The sequence below is a fragment of the Diabrotica virgifera genome, chromosome 1, assembly GCF_917563875.1.
Source record: "Diabrotica virgifera virgifera chromosome 1, PGI_DIABVI_V3a".
Classification (NCBI taxonomy): Eukaryota; Metazoa; Arthropoda; class Insecta; order Coleoptera; family Chrysomelidae; genus Diabrotica; species Diabrotica virgifera.
Genome location: NC_065443.1, coordinates 11,324,752 through 11,350,830, shown reverse-complemented (window position 1 = coordinate 11,350,830; position 26,079 = coordinate 11,324,752). Strand labels below are relative to the sequence as shown.

Below are 26,079 nucleotides of genomic sequence, written 5' to 3'. Positions count from 1 at the left end.
GTAACCAGAAGCAAAAACGCTGGACGGAAGGGCCGCCCGAGAACTTTATCGTACCGATCTATTATCGTTATGGTACTAGATACTGGAATTCTATAAAAATAACAAAGTTACTCGTTATTTTGATATTTTAGAAACACCTACTGTACTTAAAAGTATTTTATGGTTCTACGCATCATTAATTCCTGCATTTGAGAAAATGTTCGATGCCATATTTCGGGGACACACTATAGATGTGTAGATTATTGCATAAATCAATAGAATATTATAGTCATACTTTCATTTCAAATTAGTTCATTTTTCTGAGAAATTAATAGTTTACAATATTTGCATTTCATTCTATTTAGATTACGCCAGTCAATGCGCGAGATTAAGAACAAGATATTATCTCCAAATTCTATCCTACTGCATGGATTTTAATGAAATTTTGGGAGTAGCCCAATCTCCTAATTCAAAGTCTATCCTATATACTATGGCGCTTTTATCATGGGGGAAGTTCCCACCACTTCTCAGGGGTGAAATATTTTTATTTTCGAATTACATGGAGAAAAAGGAAGATTTTTAAGAAAATTTAAAAATTCATTCTATAATTTGATCACATTTTTTAAAAAAACCATTCATTTTAAACCCGTTTAACTTTTTGAAAGTAGAAATAACACTATATTAAAAGGTATTGAGAAGAAAAACAATGCATTTAAATTATGGTGGATGGGGAGTTAAATGTATATACTTTTCATTTTTCCTTAAAGTACATTAGTCATTATATTTTTTGCACCATATCTCGCTTAGTTTGTAAGTAACCGACATTTAACGGTGCTCGTTTTAAAGGCCTTTTCAAACACTACTAAAGGTGTTGGTAGCATTATACACCTAAAACCTACCGTTCCTCTGTTATTTCAAGTTGAATACACCAATTTGAGCATGCACCAAAAAACAAACTATTTTCACCTACCATATCTCTTTTTGTATTATAAATAGAACATTTACGAAGGAACGAATCTCTTTATTATTTATAATCTAAAAAATGTTTTATATAGAGTTTTTAGTTCGATGCATAGTTTTTAAGGTATTCACAAAAAATCCGTCCGAAAAGGTGTCATTTTTCAATGAAAATGGCCAATTTTCAACTACGCATAACTCAAAAAGTATTGAGTTCTCAAAAAAAAGTATAGACCAGTTTTTGCTTAGAAATAGGTTCTTCAGCCACTTCCGTGCTTATTTTGACCAACAAATTTTCCACCCCCTTGAAGAAGTGGGAACCGCCCCAAGATAAAAGCGCCATAGTATATAGGGTAGATTTTGTTTCTTGAGCTATTCCCTACTTACTGTGAAAATATCAAGTACATCAATGTAGTAGGATGGAATTCGGAGCCAAATACCCTCATTGACTGCTCTACAATAATGCTCTGCTATGAACGCGTGAGAGAGGACACACATAAGATTATAGCAAAATTTCTATTTACCGTAACTTTTTGAGTTTTTGAGCTACAGCAATAAATTTTATGTCATTGGAAAGGTAATTTTGCATTCTTTCAAAATGTGTTAAAATATACAGAGCGTATCAAAAAAATTAAGATTTTTTATTCATTTCCGGTTCAACCGGAAGCCATGTTTTTGGTAAAATTTATTGTGATAATAGATAATAAAATACCATATATGTCTGCAAAATTTCAAATTTTAGTTTCTATTAAGAAGGAAGTTACGGGCACTCGAATATTTTTTTATAAAAAATTCATAACTCCCCTCCTATGGGGAGTTAAGATATATGACTAATGTCATTCAATTTACTGATAGGATATCAAAAATATATCAAAAAATAAAAAAATTCCTTGGAGCCATTTTTGAGAAAATCTAGTTCAAATTTATGTCAAAATTTGACCCCTTAAATATAGGCAACCCGTAACTTTTTCTGAAAAACGATAACATCTTTCTTATAGCCCCATCTTTAGGCTATATAACGGCTTTTTCAAATTAAACTTATCTTCAAAAACTTTTTAGATAGATAGGGAAATGTGTCGGGGGGGCGGTCGGCCATGTTGGCCGCCATTTTGAATTTGGAAATGTCAAATTCCGTACTTTTATTTACCTATCGATGAGCTTAATTTGAGTTGAATTTCATTTATTTCTGTCAAAATTTGCAAAAATGGGCCCTAAATAACCCCCCTATTTCGGCCCCCCTTTGAGAGATTTTTTTTAAAAGCTTAGTTTCTCGACAAAATTCTCTTAAACTTACTCATACCGAATTTCATCAAAATCGGTCCAGTAGTTTTTGCTGGGCGGTGGCGACATACGTACGTACATACGTACGTACGTACATACTTCCGACATGTTTTTTTTATTTGCTTTTTAGACTCAGGGGGACTCAAAACGTCGAAAAAAAGTGAAATCTGAAAAAATTTTTTTTGCACGATCCTATAACTTTATCTATTATACTATACTACGTATATAGTACGATAAAGTAAAACAGGAACGAATGGAGAAAAATTGTAGAAGACGTTAAGTCACACAACCAATTGTAAAATCATAAAATGTAAAATCCACTAGGAGTGTAGATGCCATGATGATGATGATGATTAGGGTGGTCCAAAAAACTCAAGTTTTTTTTTAGAGACCTAGGGACCCTCCCATTTTGTTATATCTAATAAAAGAATAATATATGTCAAATCTTAACATTCTAGACTAGAACATATGGAAGGCAGTGCTCAACAACATTTAGTTTTCATAAATTTCCGTAAAACAATTAAGTTTAGAACATGTTTGTTTTTTTTTCAGGATTCAGCAGTTAACAAAGCCGTTGATCTTTTTATTACAGTTGATATTAAACAATTTCAGCAGTTTCAACATGAGGGTACTGGAGTGAAAAGGAGTTATAAATAGACAGGAATAAAGTTTCCGATCGTGAAGCTGTAACGCTTATCATTCATATTTCTGCCGCATTTGGACATGATCCTGCGGAATTACCGCTTTCAAGAAGTTCTGTAAAAAGGAAACGAGAAGCAGCAAGACAGAATTTTTCAACAGAGATTAAATCAAACTTATACATCAAAGCACCAACTGTTGTTCATTGGGATAGCAAAATCCTGCCCGACATTTTAGATTCATAAAAGGTAGATATACTATCAGTGCTAGGTTCCTATGCTGGTGGAAATGAGAAACTACTGGGGGTGCCAAAATTGGCTAGTAGAACAGGTTTGAACACTGGCGATGCAGTACTTAAAACTCTTAAAACATCGGATCTCGATGATAAAGTGATTGGTATGGGCTTTGACACAACAGCCGTCAATAGGTACTGGTACTATCTTCATTGAAGATCTTGAACCCCCCTAATGATGATGTACTGTAAAACAATTATATAGACTAGAATTGACGGATATTTGCAGTTTTTTTAGTTTAATATTCGCATAATCTATAATACATTTATATTAACCATTCTCACTTCCTAAATGTGTTGTCCCACAATGCGTAGAAGTATCAAGATTGCCTTGCAGTCTTTATGATTCTACATATATACGTTTATGTTGCAATAACCCAAAAAGTTGTTATAGAATTGCTAATGTATTTTTATAATTATTTTAAATTTTTGGTCACTTTTTTCTTTCAACATCACAATACTTTGTTGTAAGTCTTCCATATCGTCTATTTTAAGAACTCCACATGTCAATTTTTTATTAATGCAAGACCAAATTGTAATTTTTCTCTTCAATAAATGTTCTTAATACATTATATTTTGTTCCGTTTGGATATATGTATATTTTTATGAAAAAGTACAAAGACAAAGAAATGGTTCCGTATCCAAAACTGGTCTATCGTATTCTATTGTGCTCTAATAAACTCAACTCAAACTTCATCTGAAAGAGGAAAAATGTCCGCTTAAATTTCAATCTAATATAATGAATGGTATGCCTTACTTGTTCGCACATGTCAACTAATAAATCTAAATTGTGTTGGATTTCCGGTAAAGTGAAGTTGGAACATTTTTTGTGGACAACATCTTCGAAATGTTCTACCCCGGGAGGTGCTTTTAGTCCGCTAAGGGCGTGGTATCCGCTGAGGACCCTCTGTTGAGGGCCTGTCATGTCAATCACTTTCACTTTGGACAGTTCGCTAAAAGAAAAAGAAGAAATAGTTGATAATATATTTAAATAAAAATGTATGTAGAACAAATTATAACATTTTATACAATACAGTTTGGTAACTCAAGGAATATAATTAATAATAATTAGAGCGTTGAGCCTACTAGGCTCAATAGGTAGGCTTGATTTTGTCCTCCATCCTTTCTTATCCTGTAACCTCGGAAACCTTTTTTTGGATGGTGCTAGAAAGGTCACCAATGGAGACACTGCGAACGGCAGCCAGATGGTTGGTGGAAAGCGAGTCGTGGGTTCGAAACTAGCTTTTGGAACGTAGAATGGGGCCAATAGAAGAAATAGGTAAAGATAAGACAAGAGAAGGTAGATTAGAGAAGAGAGAGAAACAGATAGATAGGCAAAATTACCAAATATAAGGGAAGATAGAAAGAGGGCGCCACTTAAGTTTTTGGGGTTACAAGGGGAAAATTAAGAAACCTTAGAGACGGAAACAGGTAAGGAAAGATAATTAGGTTCTGAGACCAAATACCAGAAAGGATATGAACAGTAACTCTAATGATGTTGCTTCTTAAATTGCACTGAATCTAACTTTACTTAAACTAGTAATCAAGCAATGAAGTTACTTATATTGTGATTTGGATCTAAACGTATGTTAGATCTCAATCAGGAAGATGATAGAGTGAATTCACACTCAGATAAGATATACAGGGTGTCCCGGAAAATAGTGCGTTCCTTAAAGGTATAGGTAGAAGGCACCATGTAGAACAAAAAACTCTTATAACATTTTTTTCTAAATGCAACCGTTTGACCAAAAAATTAAAATGTATTTTGGTAGGCAAATTTAAATCTGACAACTATGTGCGGTACGCAAATTTAAGCATAGACAGTCCCATGTAAATAAATAGATAGAAGATAGATAGTAAACAGATAGTTTTAAAGAAACCTGTTTAGTGTCAATGCCGAAAATGTTTTCGAATCGTGAGTGTATTACCTATTATGTTATTACCTATGAATGGTGTTTGTGAAAGGTTACTTGAAACATCTATTCGGTATAATAATTATTTTCAAGTAAGTACAACTTAGTTATTTCAGTTCACAAGTAAACAAATTACTGAGACATATTATCTGGTGTATTTAAGTTCCACTGTAAACTATTAAAACTACGTAATTCAGTTAAAGCCCAGCCCGCAGCAATACTCAGCATTCAACCCATTTAAACCTTACTAAATACATAATACTAGTTCAGTTAAAAGATGTGTTTTTATGTTAAAAGATGTGTAATTCGTTTAAAATTATGCAATAGGTATTTCAATACATTTCAAAAGAAAATAATTTTAGTAAACAAATAGTAAATACATAAGTATTACCATGGACGTATAATTATTTTTATACGTCCATGAGTATTACCTACTATTAGGTTGGATTATTTTAAATACTGTTAATCACAATCACAAACGAGTTCTTATTATGTTATTATTCCGTAGTGCGTACGATGTTGCCAGTTTATTAAAATTTCCAAACATTAAAATACAGGTATATGGAAAACAATGTTAACTTTTTTTTGGAGACGGTTAACTTTAGAAAAAAATGGTATAGGACTTTTTTGTTCCAAATTGTGTATTCTCTCCATACCTTAAAGGAACGCACTATTTTCCGGGACACCCTGTATTGTAGATGAGATATTAGATACTAGAGACACACGTCTGCACTCCAAGATACTCAGCCGCCCTGTCCTCTTCCTATTCGCAATCTTTTCGATGTGTTTTCTCTAAAAAAAAGTGGGGATATCTCCCCTCTCAAAAAAATGGCAACTGTTAAAAGTATCGATCTATTTCGTTTTTAGATAAAGTAACGGTATTTTAGTTGTAAAGTGTTAAAAAAATATAAATCCTTTGAAATAGGGTAGCGCTTCAAACAGGCCGCAAGGAAGGCAAGAAACCTAACGGGATCTTAGTAGACTGGTAAAAGGTTTTTGACACTATATCGGTAAAGAGCTTTTATTACTCTATTTCCTAACGTTATAAAAACGGGCCTAGTTTTATGATGCGAATACTCATAGTTTAAATTTGTCTTTATGCAGAAAAATTCTAACAATACTAGTTTATTAGGGTCTCTATAAGCTAGACTAACGAAATGTGCCAGTACCGCTAGTTCCTACCGTTATGATAATAAAATTAGCCAAGGGTAGTTATTTACTGAAACGGCCATAGGCGTACCCGTAATGAGTGCTAGTGGGCTTAAAATTTAATCCAACATGTATATTAATTATTTACTAATCCTATTATATAAAAAAATGTTACAATCCATTTGTTTCTTCATCCAATTTGTGATGTTGAGTATTTTTAGATCATCGTCCACATCTATTTTTCACCTTGTTCTGGGTCGACCTCTTCTCTAACATTCTCCTATTGTACTAGACAGTGGCATCTTCAGTAGTCTACTCTCTGTATGTGTCCATCTTAGTCGTTGTGTTCTTATTACTCCTTCTTATTACTTCTTTTTTTTTAGTATCTTCTTTATATGTATTGCCAATATTTAATATGCAATATTTAGCAACGCTATGCCCATTAGACCAGGGCGCATCTGTAAAAATATTAGTACATTTGGACGTTGAGAGGTGACTCAAATTTTTTTGCAGAAATTGCTTGAAAATAAATCAAATAATAATATTTGAGTTATCCTCCCTCTCAAAAAGGTCCGGAACATTGTTTAAATAATCAAAATGTCAAAAAATTAAGGAAAAATTCGATTTTTTTCTTGGTTTTTTGATTATAACTTTAAAAGTATTCATTTCCGAGAAAAATTGTACTGACATAAAAGTTGCATAACTAAATTTCCTACAATATAGAATTGGTTAAAAATTTAAAAAATAGTCACCCTTGTTGCAAAATAGCAATAATTGTGAAAAAACCATACAAAAACAAGTATTCGCCTTTTACGTTTTTCAACCATTTATGCTACACTTAGGACCTTCACATTTCACCCTCAAAAACTTTATGATACAGTAAAACAATAATTTAAATTTCATTAAGATCGGTTCAATAGATTTTGCAAAATAAATTTTGCAATCCAGCTTTCGTAAAAAAAATTCATTTTTTCAAAATGTTACAGCACTGAAAATAAAGCAGATAGCAAGTTGAAATTTTTTTTGCTTATAGAAGTGTACTGTACCTTTCATTTGCAATTTTGCAAAATTAAAATCGATTAACACCACGGCGTCAGGAATTTTTTTAAATAAACATTAATTATTGCTGCTACGCGCAGGACAGCGGATAGTTTGCTCTGATTGGGCATTCCAATGACCTTCGACAATGATTGATACATTTTAATTTTTATTACATTTCGATATAAATAAATAAATTTGTTTATTGCAAAATAAAAACACATACTCTATTTTTTGAAATAACACTTTTATTAGCAAAAACTTTCTTTGTTCATTTATTTTAACTTAAATAATAAAAGTTTATTATTTTTAAACATATGCAATTTTTTAAACAATATTTCACAAACAATAATAAAATTAGTTTGATTTTTGTGGAATTAACATATTAAAATACAACAAAATATAGAGTAAGATAATAATATATTAGATAATAATTGGAAGAAATTTTGGTGGAAATCAACTTGTGTGAATCGAACACCGCTGTCCTGCGGGTAGCACCAAAAATTATTGTTTATTTCAAAAATTTTCTGACGCCGTGGTAATTAATCGATTTTAATTTTGAAAATTGCAAATAAAAGGTACAGTACACTTCTATAAGCAAAAAAAATTCAACTTGCTATCTGCTTTATTTTCAGTCCTGTAACATTTTGAAAAAATGAATTTTTTTTGCGAAAGCTGGATTGCAAAATTTATTTTGCAAAATTTATTGAATCGATCTTAATGAAATTTACAGTATTGTTTTACTGTATCATGAAGTTTTTATGGGTCAAATATGAAGGTCCTAAGTGTAGCATAAATGGTTGAAAAACGTAAAATGCGAATACTTGTTTTTGTATGGTTTTTTCGCAATTATTGCTATTTTGCAACTAGGGTGACTATTTTTTAAATTTTTAACCAATTCTATGTTGTAGGAAATTTAATTACGCAACTTTTATGTCAGTACAACTTTTCTCGGAAATGAATACTTTTAAAGTTATAATCAAAAAACGAAGAAAAAAATCGAATTTTTCCTTCAATTTTTGACATTTTGATTATTTAAACAATGTTCCGGACCTTTTTAAAAGGGAGGATAACTCAAATATTATTATTTGATTTATTTTCAAGCAACTTCTGTAAAAAAATTTGAGTCACCTCTCAACGTCCATCTCAAAACAGATGCGCCCTGGACTACATGTAATTTTTGCATTTTGCTTATATCTCCTTTTGTGTGAATGGGACATAATATTGCTCCAGACCAATCTTTTGGTAATGGAGCATTTCTTCATACATGCAATTACCTTTATATTTGAACATCACAGATGTTATTTGATTATTTCTCACACTTTTGTTACTTTTAAAGTGCTCTATATTTTTAACCTATTCCCTAGTGGGAGGCATCTTGTCGATATGATTTGGATTTGACTGTGTACTGCATATAGGTCTGGATCCCGCGTATGAAAAAAAAGTTGATTAATAGCAAGCTGAAAATTTGTTAATAGCTTAAGGGTGTCTAGTCGGACAAACTTTGATATATAGGAACACTGAAACTGGGGAAGTTTTAATTGTGGAACAGGTTAAAAATTTGGAACGGTCAGACCACGAAAACGTCACATGTATTTTGTCTGACAGAACTTCCAATTGATTTGTTACCCTTTTATTAAATTCTCATGCAAAAATCAGACTGCTATTTATCACCTCTTATAATTCTTGTCATTTGACATATTCTACATGTTCCACTCATTATAATTCCCATTTGGTGATAAATAGCAGCCTGATTTTTGCATGAGAGTTTAATGAAAGGGTAACAAATCAATAATTGGAAGTTCTGTCGGACAAAATACATGTGACGTTTTCGTGGTCTGACCGTTCCAAATTTTTAACCTGTTCCACAATTAAAACTTCCCCAGTTTCAGTGTTCCTATATATCAAAGTTTGTCCGACTAGACACCCTTAAGCTATTAACAAATTTTCAGCTTGCTATTAATCAACTTTTTTTTCATACGCGGGATCCAGACCTAATATTTTTCCTGCTTAAATTTATATTAATTAAGATAAAAAAATTGCAAACCCTGGAAACAGGATTCTGAACATCTATAAACACACCAGAAAGTATGCCCATAGAAGCTAATCTTTTAGTCGAAGCAATAAAGCACTGAACCTCCGAAAAAAAAGGACAAGATGGATCTTAATAATTCTTTTTGCATTCGATTCGTGAATGCGCCAGGAAACTTTGTGAACAGGAGTCATGATACAATATTGAAAAACAACATACAAAAAATGCATTCTTAAAGTGCATCTCAAACAGACAATAAAAAAAATTCAGAACTCATCAATTATCGGCGTAAATGAGTTCAATTTTGTTACTCAGGAGTTTTTGGGGTCGCTGAAAACGAATATGACGTCAAAAGTGATCTCCGGAGTACCTGGTGCCCAGGGTACCTACTGTGTACCTCGTTTTGTGGAGTTTTCGGCAAATTCATTAAAAATTAGTCAAAAATCATTACTAGGGGGTTTTTGGGGCCGCTAACGACGAATATGACATCGGATGTAATTTCCGGAGTACCTGGTGCACAGGGTACCTACTGTTTACCTCGTCTTGTGGAGTTTTCGGCAAAATATTTATTAAAAAATTAGTCAAAAATAATTACTCGGGTGTTTTTGGGTCGCTGACGACGAATATGACATCGGAAGTGATCTACGAAGTACCTGGTACCCAGGGTACCTACTGTTTTATCTCGTTTTCTGGAGTTTTCGGCAAATTCATTAAAAAATTAGTCAAACATAGTAATGTTAGAAGAGAATATTCTCAATAGAATATTTCCCGTAAAGTGAGAGCCGATGCTAAACAGATATTGAATGTTGTAACAATTTTATGTGGTGAGTGTTAACTCTAACCTGATTTTATTGATAATAATCTAAAGGGAAGCTACATGTTGACTGTATGAGAATGAATGCTATACCCGACTACAGATCTGTTATGTTTTATTGTAACTTTAGAATTATTGATAAGAATGGTTCTCATTTTGGTTCCAATTTTGTCAGAATAAGAACAAAGAACTTACTAACAGACAAAAACCATCAAAAATGACCAGAATGGACCTATAAGAGTTGCACTCGTAGGCTCATAGCTCCTTGTTTAGAGTTTAGATGCAATCAGTCTAAGGCCTTTATGACTTTATGTTGAATTGCTATATACCAATGAACCTCTTACCCACTCCCCTTTTCAACTACAGTCCACACACAAATAAGATGTTTAGATATTGTGGATCTAAAGTCTTTTGGCACATCGCCATATGACAAAGCATAATATATTTGTTAAATCCTATAATGTGACACCTCACGTGTCATGATCTCAAGCAACTCCTAAATTTGGAAGGGAATTGTAGAGAGGTATTCTGTAGAGTACAAAAATACTTTAAAATATTTTTTACTCTACAGATTTTTAGAATCGATTTTAAATCTAAACTATACAGTTTTTACCTGGCATTTCCCAAATGTCTATAAGCTCCTGGACGTTTACCTTTTTCAATAACATCATCAACACTTCGGTAATAGTATCTGCTCTTCTTTGTTAATGAGTCTGCTTTCTTCCATTTGGATTCTCCTTTTTCCGCAATGTCATTGTCTATTTCCATTTTCATTTCTTTATCCTAAAAAACCAAAAATATATTACAACAGTCATAAGAAGATAAAATATTAGTACAAACAAGACTATTTTCAATAGCAAGGAACAGTGCATAGTGTATGCGGAATGCGGTTCATGTGGTGGTACTAGCAAGGACAAAAACATCTAGAAAAAGTTTTCCAGTTATTTAAAAAGAAGTGCAAAGATACATTCTAACAATAAACCAAAAAAACACAATATTTGGAAATGAGAGGAGACATAACAAATAATAGCAAATATATCAAAATGAAAGGAGCAGAGGCTGTCTATAGTTATAAAAAGTGTCAGTGAACAGGAAGAGATAGAAAAAAGATTATTGAAGAGGAGCAGAACGACAGGGTAACTAAATTCAATACTGAAAGCAAAAAATCTGTCAAGAAAAGCTACACTGCCAGTTTACGAGATAATAATCAGACCCACAGTGATTTATGCCAGCGAAACATGGATTATGAATTAGAACGAAGAATAGAAAGTAGAGATCTGGGAAAGAAACATACTCAGAAAAATCTTCAGAGGAATACAGAGGGCAGAGAATATAATATGTGAAATTTTTGGAAGCTAGGAGCCTTCAAGGCCTGTAGCACTGTTCTATATGAATACAGATATTGGTAAAATGTGTGTTATAGCATGTTTTGGTGCAATGTGGTTTTGTGGTAACACAATAGGGATATGAACATACTGAACATACAATGGATATGATATAATGAATTGAAATAAATCACAGCTTCTAGTCATGCCATTCAATATCCACTTCCTAGTTGACAGCGCTCAAATATTATGTGTTAAGTACATGTTACTGTATGATTTTCCTTCATATCCTCGTACAATTATTTTATGGGGAATTTTGAATATTAAAATTAAATATATTAAGTAAACTAGACATTCATTGGATTTGTGAATTTTTCATTTTCCCTATTTAACAAATAATATAAATTTCTTGTTATTTTAAGCTAAATTGGGAGACAATTGAGAAAAAGCTAATATTATAGAAGTTTACAATCTAAGAAACAGATACAAGTATTTGTGATTTTAAAAGCATCCTAACTAATATAGTATAGTAAATACAACTGACTTACTTTTAATTTGGGTACACTAGCAGGTTTTTCTGGTCCATATGCCCCAATAGCTCCTCTTCCTTTTCTCAAATGTGCTTCCACTGGTGCAGAAATACCTTGAAGGTCCTTTCCTAAACCTTTACCAGGTTGAAAACCCATCTGAAGTAGCAATTTGGCACCTATTCCCTTCGTGTGTTTCTCCCAATGGCCCACCCCTTTATTAATTAATGCTGGATTGACACTGCTCTTTGTTCTCATGCCTGCTATATCAGAGTTTGTTTCTGTCATTGTAGACTGTGGGGCTTTCTTAAAATTGCCCATACCAAAACCTAGAAAAAATTTATAATATATTAACAATATTGTCAACAACTTCACTCTCATAAAAATTACAAACAAATGAATGGGTCTGCCAAATAACGTTGTAAGTGCCACATTGGTCGTTTTTAAGAAGTCAAAGAAAAAGTTTTAAAATTGTGATAATGGTGAGTTTATACATTTTAAAGGTGAGTAATACCCACAGTTTGTAATTTGTATTTACATTTTATGGGAACAGCAAGACGTAAAGAAACCTGGAAAACAATTAGAGGTAGTAGAACTGATAGAAACGAATGCTCTATGTTATCCCCAGAATTATGGGTCGAAATGCTGACAGAAGATAGAGCAGAATTCCAAGATAATGGCTACGAAAACTATGATATCTCCAATAATTGTGAAGAAACTAAACCAACACCAGAAGACTTGCCAACATTAAGAAAAATGGGCTCCAGGACTGGGGGAGTACCCATAGAACTGACTAAACTTGGCACTGACAAACTATTTCGGGTTTTGGCTCATACTTTCAATTTATTCTTGAGAGGAAAAGCTAAAATAAAGTTATATTTAAAATAAATTTATATTTACTATTAGAAGTGACAATCACAGGACAATGGAAGACCAAGAAGATCATGGAGACAAGAAGTAAACAGTGCAATGGAAGATAGAGTTTTTTTCACAAGCAGATGACAGGAGCAATCACAAATATTGGAAACTAGAATGTGAGAAATGGTGACATCTGTAATACACTTGTTGTATATAAAATATATAAACCACTCTACCTGTTCTGGCTGGTGCCTCCTCCTCAGATTCGTCAGAACTGTTACGAACATTGAAAGAAGGTTTTGATTCCTCTTCATCAGAATTTTCATCTTTGACTGCCTTTTTCTCACCTTCTTTTTTCTTACCAACTTGGTGAACTCCTCCTGCCACAAATCCAATAGGAGCTGAATAAGACTTGGGCTTTTTGTTTGATTTAAAAGCTGGTTTCTGCTCTTGTTCATCATCACTGTTATCTGCCCATATACCTAATACAAAATTATGTGTAAAACTTTGAAAATATAAAACAATTACTAGTTATGATATTAAAAAGAATGTTAAGTCTTTGTTACCGTATATTTGATGGTGTTTACTAAATTTTTTTCTATTTCTGTTTATGTTAAATTCATTTTCTAGGTCATAGTCAGTAATTTCAAATTTCTCCACCTCATCCTCTGACATATTTTATAAGCTAGTAATAATATTATAGTAAATAGTAGTTAACAATTATATTTTACTTCTTGCAGAAATTCAATAAAAACGAGTTGTATCCGTTGTATCAAAAACTAATGCGGTTAAAAACGTTTATACGCCATTCCATTCGCACATCTGAAATGACAGTGACAGCTGACAGTGACAGATATAATGACAGATATGCTACCAACATAACGCGAAAATCATAACCTCGCGCTTCGGTAATCAGAACATTAATATTTGACAACAGTGAACAGAGAGCTTGTAAATATCTTCAGTAAAAATCGTCATAGTGGATGATCGACCTGCGAGCCATAATACCGCGGTTTTAAAGAACGACGGTTTTACTCGCGGCTCGTTGGTGCTGATCAGGGTTGCCGATTTGTACATAATTATCAGATTTTAACATAATTTTTATGGCATTCTGATAATAAATATTTTTTTAACATAATTGATAATTTTAACATAATTTTATCCGGATAGATTTGGCAATAGAGTTTAGTACATTTTCAAGAATTCTTCAATTTGTTTGCATTTGCATTTACTAGCTTGCGACTTGCGACACATGTTCAGCAGATACAGATATCAATTTTATGACCACCTTTGTCCTTTTATATTTGATTTTGGGACTAATGTACCTACCTGAATAGTGAATACTATTGAGGATTGTGGTTTTCATATAAAAAATATCATTAATATCAAACTAAGTAACTTATGGATTAAAAAAAATGAAGACAATTGCTTTATAAAAAGCCGAGAAAATACATTTTTTAACGTAAACCGATTTTGAACTTTGAGTCATGCGTCAGAAAAACGTCAAAGTGAAAACCGATCTTTTAAATTGCTCTTTAAAAAATATTAGTTTTCGACGTTTTTTTCCACATTTTTATAGTAGTAATCATATAAATCGGACGTACCTTCGGTACAACGATCATTGAGACTACAGATAACCCCCATTGTCTTAATTTAATTTGAATTTTTTACGACTGCAATATCGTTTGCTGAAGCGCCTACAACTGCAATATGAGTGTCAATAGCGGAGGTAGGCCTCCTGATCCACCGCCCAGAAAAACTATTATATTCGATAGTCAAAATGATGCCGAACAAATGGAACTTTCTGTAAGTACTCCCATTCCAATAAATTTGACAACCAAAAACAACAACAACAACCAGTATCCAAATGATCCAAATACAACGAATATGAATGTTAATAATGAAACAAAACAGAACTTAAAAGAGGTAAGGCAATCATTTTTATTTAATAGTAATGACCTGGGACCATATCACATTTACATCGAAAACAGTGCTAATGATTTTAAAGGTAAATTAAATTCTTTGAAAATTGGTGAAATTATTTTGTCTAACTTTCCTGAAGCAGACAATATGATTTCCAGTATAGATGCCATCGGCCGAAATAGGATTAGAGTCAAATGCAAAGACTATAAAACTGCAAATAATCTTATTAAAAACAAATCTCTGGAAATTTTTAGATCAAATAATTTGGATCTATATATTCCAAAATTTATTTTACACAGACAGGGAGTTATTAGAGACATAGACATAGATTTCTCTGAAGAGTATATAAAAAGTAAAATAAAACAGTATGATAGTCATTGTATATTTGAAATTGCAAACGTTAAAAGAATTACGCGTAAATTAGAGAAAATTGTTAATGAGGAAAAAATTGTCGAATATGTCCCTACTAAATCTTGTATTGTGACCTTTAAATCGCAAACTTTACCTAAATATGTAGTCATAAATAAGGTTATTAAAGAAATTGAAGTGTATAAACAGAAAGTTCTGTTATGTTTCAACTGTCTTAGGTACGGCCACCTAGGCAGTCAGTGTAGGAGTCAGCCAAGATGCAATAGATGCCAAGAATCTCATAATTCTAAAAATTGTACAAAAGTTGAGTTCACACAAGTATGTTTCAGCTGTAAGGGGAATCACTTGACTACGAATTTAAGCGCGTGTCCAGAATTCACACGACAAAAGTTAATAAAAGAGACGATGGGTTTAACAAACGTTAATTTTTACGATGCAAATAAAAATATACCAAAGAATTCATATGCTAGTATTCTTAGGTCAAATATCACAAACAATGATACAAATTTTTCACAAAATTCACAACCTTCTACTTCTACCCAAGGAAATAACTTTGCTAAATTTATATTTAATCCTCACACCAACACCAGTAGGCCAAATAAAAGGCAAAAGCCAAATAGTCCAGACCCAACTGATATAGCCAGAAAAGAAATAATATCTGTAGTTTCCCCTCCAAAACATTCTGAGGGAATAGTTAAAAGTCAATTCTATCAACAAAACTTAAACGTTGCAGATTCACAGTCAGAAGAGTTAGATTCTTCTGTAATAAATGTCATTTTAGAATCAGTTCTTACAATTGTTAATTCAATTAAACAAAATAATAATTTTAATATTTCAAAATCTGATGTAATTCAGTTAATTAGTAACCATTTTAACCAAAATCTAACATCAAATCGCAGGCCTAACTAAAATAAACATATTACAATGGAACTGTCGTTCGGCAGTTGCTAATAAACATAATTTAGAATATTTACTCCATCAGAACGACATCAGTATAGCTCTATTATCTGAAACCTGGTTCAAACCGGGAAAATATTATAACTTTAAAGAATTTAATTGTTTTCGAGCTGACCGCCCTGATGGATATGGCGGATGTGCCATCCTTTTGAAATCTAACATAAAATGTGAAGAAATAATTTTTCCAAATACGTATTCGTTTACATATAAGTGTATTTCCATTAAAATTTCACCTTTCAGAAAACCTTTACATATAATTTCTTTATATAATGAACCCAATAATAAAGTTTCAATTCAACAATGGATAAATTTTTTAGAAAATATATCAAAACCATTTATAATAGGAGGCGATTTTAACGCACACAATTTGGCGTGGGGTTGCGAAGTTGATGATAGATTAGGTAAAGATCTTCTAGATGCTATAGAATATTGTAATTTAGAATATTTAAACGATGGGTCTCCCACTCTCGCTATTTCCAAAAAACCTTCTGCTGTAGACTTAACCATTTGTTCCCGAGATATTGCTTCTTATTTCCATTGGAATACTCTACTAGAACCTCATGGATCTGACCATGTGCCAATCATTATTTCATCACAAAGTTTCTCCGCAACAGAAGCCACATCCAGTAGAAAACATAGAATATGGAACCTTAGCAGAGCCAATTGGATGACTTATGCCAGTACTTTGGAAGCAATGGAAGTTCCATTAATCTACGAAGAATTGTTAACACATATAAACCAGGCAGCCAACATCGCTATTCCAAAATATTCCTCCATTAACGAAAAAAACAGAAGCCATATTCCGAAACCATGGTGGAATAATCAGTGTCAACTAGCAGCTGAAAATAGAAAACATGCGTTCATTAATTATAAACAGAATCCAACGCTGCAAAATTTAATAGAGTATAAACGACTTGACGCTGTTGCAAAGAAAATCTTCAAACAGAAAAAAAAAGAAGAATTGGATTGATTTTTGCGAAAGACTAAACTCAAGAACACCATTAAAAGATGTCTGGCGAAAAGTTAATTGTTTTAAAAACCGCAAACAAGCCAACAGAGTACCTATTGATCCAGAAGATACATGGTTGCAAGATTTCCACAGAAAAATTTCTCCGGCATGGGTTCCAAATGACGACACCGTACAAGAAGATATTCAAACAGTATCCAGACAAAACCACAATTTTGACGAAAATTTTCATCTATGGGAATTGCATCGAGCCCTTGAACAAAGAAATAATACTTCTCCAGGTATAGACAATGTGTCATATTCGCTGTTGTACAACTTACCGATCGAACATAAAATTTCACTACTAAACATTTTCAACAATATTTGGACAAATAAGATACCAGTACCAAATAGTTGGAAAGAATACCTGATAATTCCTATTAAAAAACCTGGCAAACCAGACCGTGATCCAAATTCTTACCGACCTATCTCCTTGTCTTCATGTCTTTTAAAAACATTCGAAAGAATAATTAAAAATAGATTTGAACATTGGTTAGAACACGATGGTATACTTCCAAGATCCCAATATGGTTTTCGCAAGTCTAGGTCTACTCAAGATGCAACTGCAGCTCTAGTTACGTCAATTCAACTTAACTTTACAAGAAATAAGTCTACAGCAGCTGCGTTCCTTGACATTTCCGCTGCTTTTGATAATGTTAATTTAGACATTCTTTACAAAAAAATGTTGTATATTGGAATCCCTAATTCATTTGCTCTCTTTTTAAAATCTTTATATTCCAACAGATTAACTTATTTAAAAATTAATAATGATGAATTTTCATATCCTCGACTAACTAATATTGGATTGCCACAGGGGAGTATTTTAAGCCCGATTTTATACATCCTGTACAACATAGATCTTGAAGTTAGTATACCCAACAATACAAAAATTCTTCAATATGCTGATGATGTTGTTTTATATACAGAAGGAAAATTGTTAAGTAGATGTGAGGATAATTTAAAAGTCGCATTAGAAATCGTAAATCAGTGCTACGAAGAAGTAGGATTATCAATTTCTGACACAAAAACTGAGGTGTGTTACTTTACAAAAAAGCGTAGAGTTCCACAAGGCAATCTTAACGTTGGAAAATTTAATTTTCCAATTAAAAGCTGTGTTAAGTATCTTGGTACCTATCTAGACAGGAAATTGTCTTGGAAAGATCACATTCATCATATTGTTAAAAAATCAGAAAACTCAATAAATATTTTAAGAGCTTTCTGTAAAACAAATTGGGGAGCAGACCCAAATATTGCTTTGATGTTTTACCGTAACATGATCAGACCCATTCTCGACTATAGCTGTCATTTATTTGGATCAGCGACCAATACACTTCTAAATAAACTTGAAATTCAAAAAAATAAATGCTTAAGATTATGCCTAGGTTATTTAAAATCCACTCCAGTCCAAATAATGGAAAATGAAGCAGTGGAACCTCCATTGCATTTACGCCGCCAATTTCTCAGTGATAAATTTACAACTCGAATTCTGTCCAAAAAATGTAAATACCTTCAAGATCTACATGAGCTATCAGTTTTAGACCTCACTCATAGGTACTGGAGAACTAAAAAATCTATACCTTTGGTAGAAAGTTATCTAAGTACGGTAAAGTACAGTGAAGTTATCTATAAAAGCCAAATTCCGCCTTACTACAGTGCAATGACAAAAACATTATTTTCTAACAAGGTTAAAACATGTTATTTAAGCTCACATTTACCGCCAAATATGTTTGATATACTTATTAGAGAAAAATGGTCAAATTTTCAGTACATATTTACCGATGGGTCAAAAGACGCAAATGGAACGGGCTGTGCAGTATTCCACGAAAATACAAATTACCATCATCAATATAGCCTACCTATTGAATGCTCAATATACACAGCAGAAATGATAGCAGTAATGTTTGCTGTTCAGTATGTACTACTGAATCCAACTAGCAATTATGTTATATTTACTGACAGTAAAAGCGTGGTGGACAGATTAAGTAACATTCAAACAGTCAAACACATAAACCACATTGAATTGAATATACTTAAAACTCTGTTTGAAATTACACAATTAGGAGTAAATGTAACAATTGCTTGGATTAAGGGTCATTCGGGAATAAAAGGCAATGAAATAGTTGACAATTTTGCTAAATCAGCTTATGTAATCGGAGAAAAAATAAACAAAAATTTAATTCCAGCTTCAGATATTGATACTTTTAGCAGACAAAAACTTAAAAATAATTGGCAATTGCATTACAGAGAATGTAATACTGGCTCAAATTTTGCTCATTGTAACCCTAGGATATTCTCAAAAAGATGGTTTTATACAGAATATAACAGACATTTTATAAAGACCATTAATCGGCTGAGAGCCAATCATGCTCTTACGCCATATTACATGCATAGAATCGGCTTGTCAGATACTCCCAATTGTACTTGTGGCAAAATCGGAGATCTAACACATGTCATATTAGAATGTCATTTAAACATAAATAACATAAACGACCTTTATAAAGAATTAAAAGATTTAAAATGTTTTTTCCCAATAAATCTTAATACTTTAATATTTACAAATGATATGGAAATTCTTCATCTCATTTATAAACATGTTAAATTATGTAAATACAAGTTGTAAACTTAATATAATAGGCATAATTTGTTAATGTGGTTTGAAAAAATTAAAAAAAAAATATATATATAAAAAAAACACATAATAAAATAATAACAAAAAAAATAATAAATAAAAAAAAAAGAAAAAAAAATAGAAACAAACATAAAAAAAAATAGAAACAAACATAAATAAAAAAAGAAAAAAAAATAGAAACAAACATAAAAAAAAGAAGTGTTTCGCACAAATTAAAATATATTTTATATTTAAAAAACAGTAAAATAATTTAAAAAAAAAACAAAATAAAAAAAGCTACACAATGTACCAATGTATCTATAAAAATAATATTGTAGAATGTACTTATGTTTATAAGAAATTTATGACTATGAATCTGCAATCAATCACAAACAAGTCTGGCTAATTGGCTCTGCCAAAGCCATTTTTCAAAAAAAAAAAAAAAAAAAAAACTTTGAGTGATTTTTATGATGAATGATGATTATTGATCATCATATTATGACGAAGGTAGTTTATTTTTGAATACTTGTACCTATAATAGAAGTATAATAAAGTATCATTTTTTTTGCAATGTGATAGCAAAAGAAGTAAAAAATAAAATCAACCGAAATTTGACGATTTCTACCGAAAAATTAGGAGCAATTCTACTGAAATTTTATCCAAGTTCTGTGGCTTGCGGCAGGGGTTGGCGATAAAAAATTTTAACATAATTTTTGGCAAAATCTGATAATTTTAGCAACCGCTTAACATAATTTCATATCGTGACATCGGCAACACTGGTGCTGATCGACTAGCGAGCAAAACAGTCGTATTAACCGTTCACAGCCAACATGTCGTATTATAACCTTGTTACTTTCTTTCCTGTAGGAAGCTCGCAATGATTGAATTTTTTCTTGACATCGGCTCTAGTTGAGTTTTGGGTTAATGTTTTTTATGATATTTAAGAGTTTAACATATTGATGGTGAAAGTTCCCAACCTCCCATGTCCATTTTTGGCTATTTTGTTTTAAAGAGACATATATCTATTTTTACTGTTTACAAGCTCTTATGTCGTTATTTCATATGGTTATCTACAAACCAATTAATGAAATAACGACAAAGGAGCTTGTAAACGGTAAAAATACATATTTCTTTAATTTAGGGTAACAAAACGAAATATCCAAAAATTGACATAGGAGGTTGAGAACTTTCACCATCTATATGCGGTAAGTCGAATTGCTTTGTTTTTGTACTTTGGCGATTTACATTTCCATAAACAAGAACAGTCTCGTAAACAATCTATAAATTCCAATAAAAAGTCGTGGCTGAGAGTTCGCATATCCGTGATTAAACTGGTCTTTTCACTTCAACGGTCGCTGAAAACTGCCGGTTTGGCTCGCCAGCCGTGATACACGTGCGGTTTTGAACGACGAGCCGAGTAAAAAATAAAACAAACTGACGAGCCACAAGCCAGGCTCGTCGGTATATAAAACCGCGGTATTGCAATGATACACTGGCGAGCTTTACCGACGAGCCACAAAACTGCGGTTTTACTCGCCTGTCGATCAGGGCTTAAAAATGCTGTAGCGGCGTAGCGGGTAGCGTATTGAAGTCAGAATAAAGAAATTTATTTTAGACATAATAATATTACGTTTATATAGTTAATCAATCTCAAACTGATGATTTTAATGATTTATTGTTACTTATTTTAGCTAATATTTTAACTAAAGTCGGCTTTACATTACATGATTTATCATGTGATTTGTCATATGATTTGGTCATGGAGTAAAATTTACATGTTTACACTGTGTGATTTGTCATATGATTTTGTCATCATAAGCATTGTTATACGGCTCGTTTTGTCATAAGCATTATCATGCGGATCGTCATGGAAAAAATCATACGACAAATCACATGATAAATCATGTAGTGTACTGTAGTGTAAAGTCGACTTTATAATTATACGAAATTAAATCAATATAAAATACAATCTGCAAAAAGGCAAACGTGATAGAAAAGTGCGCAAAAAAGAAAAATATCCAAACTTCAAAGTGACCAAGGCATTCCTTTAATATGAATTTAATTTTGATGACCTCTACCGCTCTACCTCTTCTTTTAAAATACTTTGATTTTATCACATTTTTATAGGTGTATTTTGATTACTAATGATTATGACTAGTATCTAAATAAAATAAATATTTTGTGTCAGTTTAATCAAACATAAGTAACTCCCATTAAAATAATTGTATGCTTCTCGCTACATGACCCATATTAATTTCTATAAATAGGCCCTCTCATTATAGTGTTGCCATATCGTAGACGACGTTTTGTTCAAATAAAGACGTCCGTGTATAAGGTTGGTATTGATTATCTGTATGACATTGACAGGTTTTCTTGCACTATGGACTATGATTGACATTTGACATCGATTGACATCTGTGTTTTGTTGACTGTAAATTAAATTCTTTTTTTCTTTTTATAAAAAGGTGTAGTAGGCTGAGCTGGCTAGGTTAACTAATTGATTTAAGACATATTTATCCATCTTGCATAGTTTTTCAATTATAAATATGGCCGAAGCAATGAAACAGACCGTCGGGACAATGTTAAAAGGCATTGAAAGGTAGGTTATTAGGCAATTTATAACACATGTTTGAAATCTAACCTATTTTATTTACAGGTACAATCCCGACAATTTACCAACTCTAGAACGTTACGTTGAAGTCCAATCTCGAGAAAATTCGTATGACTTGGAGGCCAATTTAGCAGTGCTTAAATTGTATCAATTCAACCCTCTTAGTTTCAACATAGATATTACTTGTCAAATTTTACTTAAAGCCCTTACAAATTTGCCTCACACAGACTTTATCTTGTGCAAATGTCTGCTTTACGATAAACAGGTAAATGAGTCTCTAAACTTCTAAGTAAAAATTTTATAATACCTAGTAATAATTTATGCAGATCATACTATAGCCAGTCATACCACAAATATGTTCGTTTTCTTCCTCTTCGAGGTCCACTATTGGAGTATAATTCTAAAAGTTTTGACCAGCACATTCACCGCAAGTGATGTTGTAATACAGCGAACTTTAAGGCAACAGCATAATGTGTTACATCATTTTTTGGCATCCTTTTTTGCGAGAAAGCATATAATAGAGTTCCTCGAGAGATTCTGTGGTTGGCACTCAATAGGAAAGGAGTCCCTGGTGAATATGTAAATGTTGTGAGGGATATGTATGAGGGAGTAACGACTAGTGTTAGGACAGGTGTGGGAGAGACTGATAAATTTCATATGAAAGTAGGATTGCACCAAGGCTCTGTGCTTAGTCTGTATTTATTCTTATTAGTTTTGGACCAGATAACAGCGAAACTACAGGGTAACATTCCATGGTGCTTAATGTATTGATGATGTCATGTTAGTAGGAAATAGTGAAAGAGACTTAGAACAAAAACGGGAACAGTGGAGGCAAGCTCTGGAGGAAAAAGGTTTAAAACTTAGTAGGACAAAAACAGAGTATTTGGAATGTTCTTTTAAAGATGGAGTTACTACAAATAAAATGGTATCTTTGGATGGTGAACTGATTGTAAAAAGCAATAGTTTTAAGTACCTGGGATCGGTATTACAGAGTAATGGAGAAATAGATGTAGATTCATGCAGTAGAATTAGGGCTGGATGGATGAAGTAGAAAGAAGCGAGTGGTGTGTTGTTTGACAGAAAAATTCCAATGAAGCTGAAGGGAAAATTTTTATAAAACAGCCATAAGACAGTATATGATGTACGGAAGTGAATGTTGGGCAGTGAAAAAGAAAGAGGAACAACGAATGCATGTGGTCTAAATGAGAATGCTTAGATGGATGAATGGAGTGACAAAGAAGGATAAAATTAGAAATGAGTATATTTTAGGGAAGTCTAGGTGTGGCACCAATTGATGCCAAAATGAGAGAGCATAGGTTAAGATGGTTTGGTCATGTTCAACGTCGAGACGTTAATCACCCAATACGAAGAATCGCTGAAGTGCAGATTCCTGGAAGGAGTAGGAGAGGAAGACCTGGGGGAGACGATAAGGCAGGACATGTTGGTAAAGGGGATTGACATTGATATGACCCAAGATAGAATTGTGTGGAGAAATGCAATTAGGGAAGCCGACCCAGCATAGGGATAAGGCAAAGAGAATGATGATGATCCTTTTTTGCGATTGCAAAATATTATTTTCAAAAGTTTTTTGGGTGCAGGATGGTTTTAGAGTCTGATAGGTTGTAAAGATCCCTCTACGGTAATCCATCCCCAATCAATTGGACTAATGTTTTATTTCCAAGCCAAAATTGAACTTATTTATTGATTAAATGGTAAAACCTTTTTTTTACAATCATACATAAAATACTGAAATGAACATACAAAAATAGTTCAATTAGAACATATAGAAACATTTGATATTTACAAATTTCAAAAGTAATAAAAAATTACACAAATAAATGTAAAAATAGAACAATAAATATTTAACCTATTTAAATAAATGTAACATACTTAAAACCATGTCACAACTATATTTTGATTCATACGCAATAAGAGAAAAGAAAAAAAAACACAAAAACAGTCAAATTAGTAGATTGTCCACCTGTCTATGAAATTTCCTTGAAATTTTAACAGTAGGTAGCAAATATTTCAACAAGCAAAACTCTTTCACTGACCATAGTTCAATGGATGGTGTTGTGTATGGGCAGGCGGCTTAATTTAATCGTTTTAGTTTATGTGAGTAGGAAAGAGACATAATATAAAAAACAATTCGTGAATAATGTCATACTTGTGCAAAGATACAGTGGAAGAATTGTATGTATACTTACTAATTTTTATATACAACAAAAAATAGTACATCTTTAGCTCAGAGTGTGTTATCAAAATGTGTTATTTATTTTTTTAGTTGTCTCAAGAACCAATCAACCAGATAGTATATTTGGCAGACATTTTGGAACAATGTGATTTCCAGCTTTTCTGGACGAGAATTCACACCATGCCAGAACTGTTCCAGAACATCACCGGCTTTGTAGATTCCATAAGAAAATTTGTCTGCCACGTTGTTGGTATAACGTATCAAACCATCGAGAGAACTCATTTGGCACAACTTCTTGGCGATGTGGATGACAGCACACTTAAACTCTGGGTGAAGAAGTATGGCTGGAAGGACATGACTGGCAATTTGATTTTCATTGCGAACCAGGATGAAAACATTAAGACTAAGAACATCAACGAGAAGATAGATTTTGAAAATGTTGGTGCTATTATGGCATCATGCCGTTAAGTAAATAAACCACATTTTTATTATTTTTTTCTTTCTTTTCTTTACCCCTTGAGTGAAAATTAGTTTTTTTGTTTAAAAATACATTTGTTTAAAAATGTTTTGTAATAATTTTAAAGGCTATTGTTGTAAGTTTAAATTATTTATTTTGACTTTAAAATGACTAGAAATTTTTATATAATATCTACACTCATTGGCACAAAATTCCGCCACTTTTTTATTAAGTTTGACAATTTATAACTTTATTATTTGTGCTCCTATTTTCAAGATTCTTGCACCAGTTTGTAGGTAAAAGCATTGATATTGTTTGGTATTATTCCGGTAATAAAAAAATTTTACTTGCATGGCATTATACGGGGGTGAATGGAAGCGTTGTATTTTCTTCTAACTTTAAAAAATTCCATGGAAAAATTGAAGAACTGATTTGGTTTTAGACCTTTCGTATTCCCAAGGTTTTGTTTTTTTAATTATGCGAATATCTCTTTTCTTGTAAAAGCTGTAAATGAAAACAGTGATTTGAAGGTTTATTTAATTAAATTTATCAAACTCACTAAAATTAACAACACAAAACAATAATTCAATATCGGGTATGTCCTCCTCTTGCAGCAACGACTGCTCGCAATCTGTTTGATATCGAATAAACAAGATATGTTATCTTTCCTGGGTAATTGCCCGATATTCCTCTACCATAACTGTACCAAATTTTCTGGAGGCCTAGGATGATGGCAGATAGCTATTTTCAATTCATCCCATAAATGCTCGATGGATTGAGATCTGGGCTGCATGTGGACCATTCTAATCTTATCAATCCAACCTCTATTTAAGATATTTATGTATATGAGTCAATCAGTGTTTTTATTAAAAAAAAATTGCGCAGCTCTTACAGAAGTAAAGAGATATTTAGATAATTCCAAAAGCAAACTCTTAGTTATGCCCCCGGGATAATAGGAAAGAACTATGAAACAAAATCAGCTCTTCAATTTTTCCACAAAATTTTTTAAAGTAGCCCGCACAAACCTTGTGGAAATTAGGTCCCAGTGGATTTTGTTCATACTTGGGAAAATACTCTTTGAAGCATACTGATAAAAAGTTCTCATGGGTAAAAACTGGATTACTGTTAGGTTTTAACTTACCTCCATTTG

At 32.4% G+C, this 26,079-nt stretch overlaps 2 protein-coding genes across 2 annotated transcripts in view; one reads left to right on the top strand and one right to left on the bottom strand.

Moving 5' to 3' along the window:
* Positions 1–13,633, bottom strand: part of LOC114327020 (tuftelin-interacting protein 11) — a 45,433-nt gene extending 31,800 nt beyond the window's left edge. Inside the window, exons 1-5 of the mRNA XM_028275548.1 lie at positions 13,371–13,633; positions 13,041–13,286; positions 11,968–12,275; positions 10,708–10,877; positions 3,906–4,101 (exon numbers count right to left, since the gene is read on the bottom strand). Coding sequence (XP_028131349.1) covers positions 3,906–4,101; positions 10,708–10,877; positions 11,968–12,275; positions 13,041–13,286; positions 13,371–13,479 — 1,029 coding nt within the window. The 5' untranslated portion in view covers positions 13,480–13,633. The remainder of the gene's footprint in view (positions 1–3,905; positions 4,102–10,707; positions 10,878–11,967; positions 12,276–13,040; positions 13,287–13,370) is intronic.
* Positions 13,634–22,052: 8,419 nt separating this feature from the next.
* Positions 22,053–24,964, top strand: LOC114327111 (eukaryotic translation initiation factor 3 subunit K). Its single transcript, XM_028275656.2, has 3 exons — positions 22,053–22,266; positions 22,324–22,543; positions 24,563–24,964. Exons 1-3 carry the CDS (start codon positions 22,214–22,216, stop codon positions 24,938–24,940), a joined length of 651 nt encoding a protein of 216 aa, XP_028131457.1. The 5' UTR covers positions 22,053–22,213; the 3' UTR covers positions 24,941–24,964.
* The last annotated feature ends 1,115 nt before the right edge of the window (positions 24,965–26,079 follow it).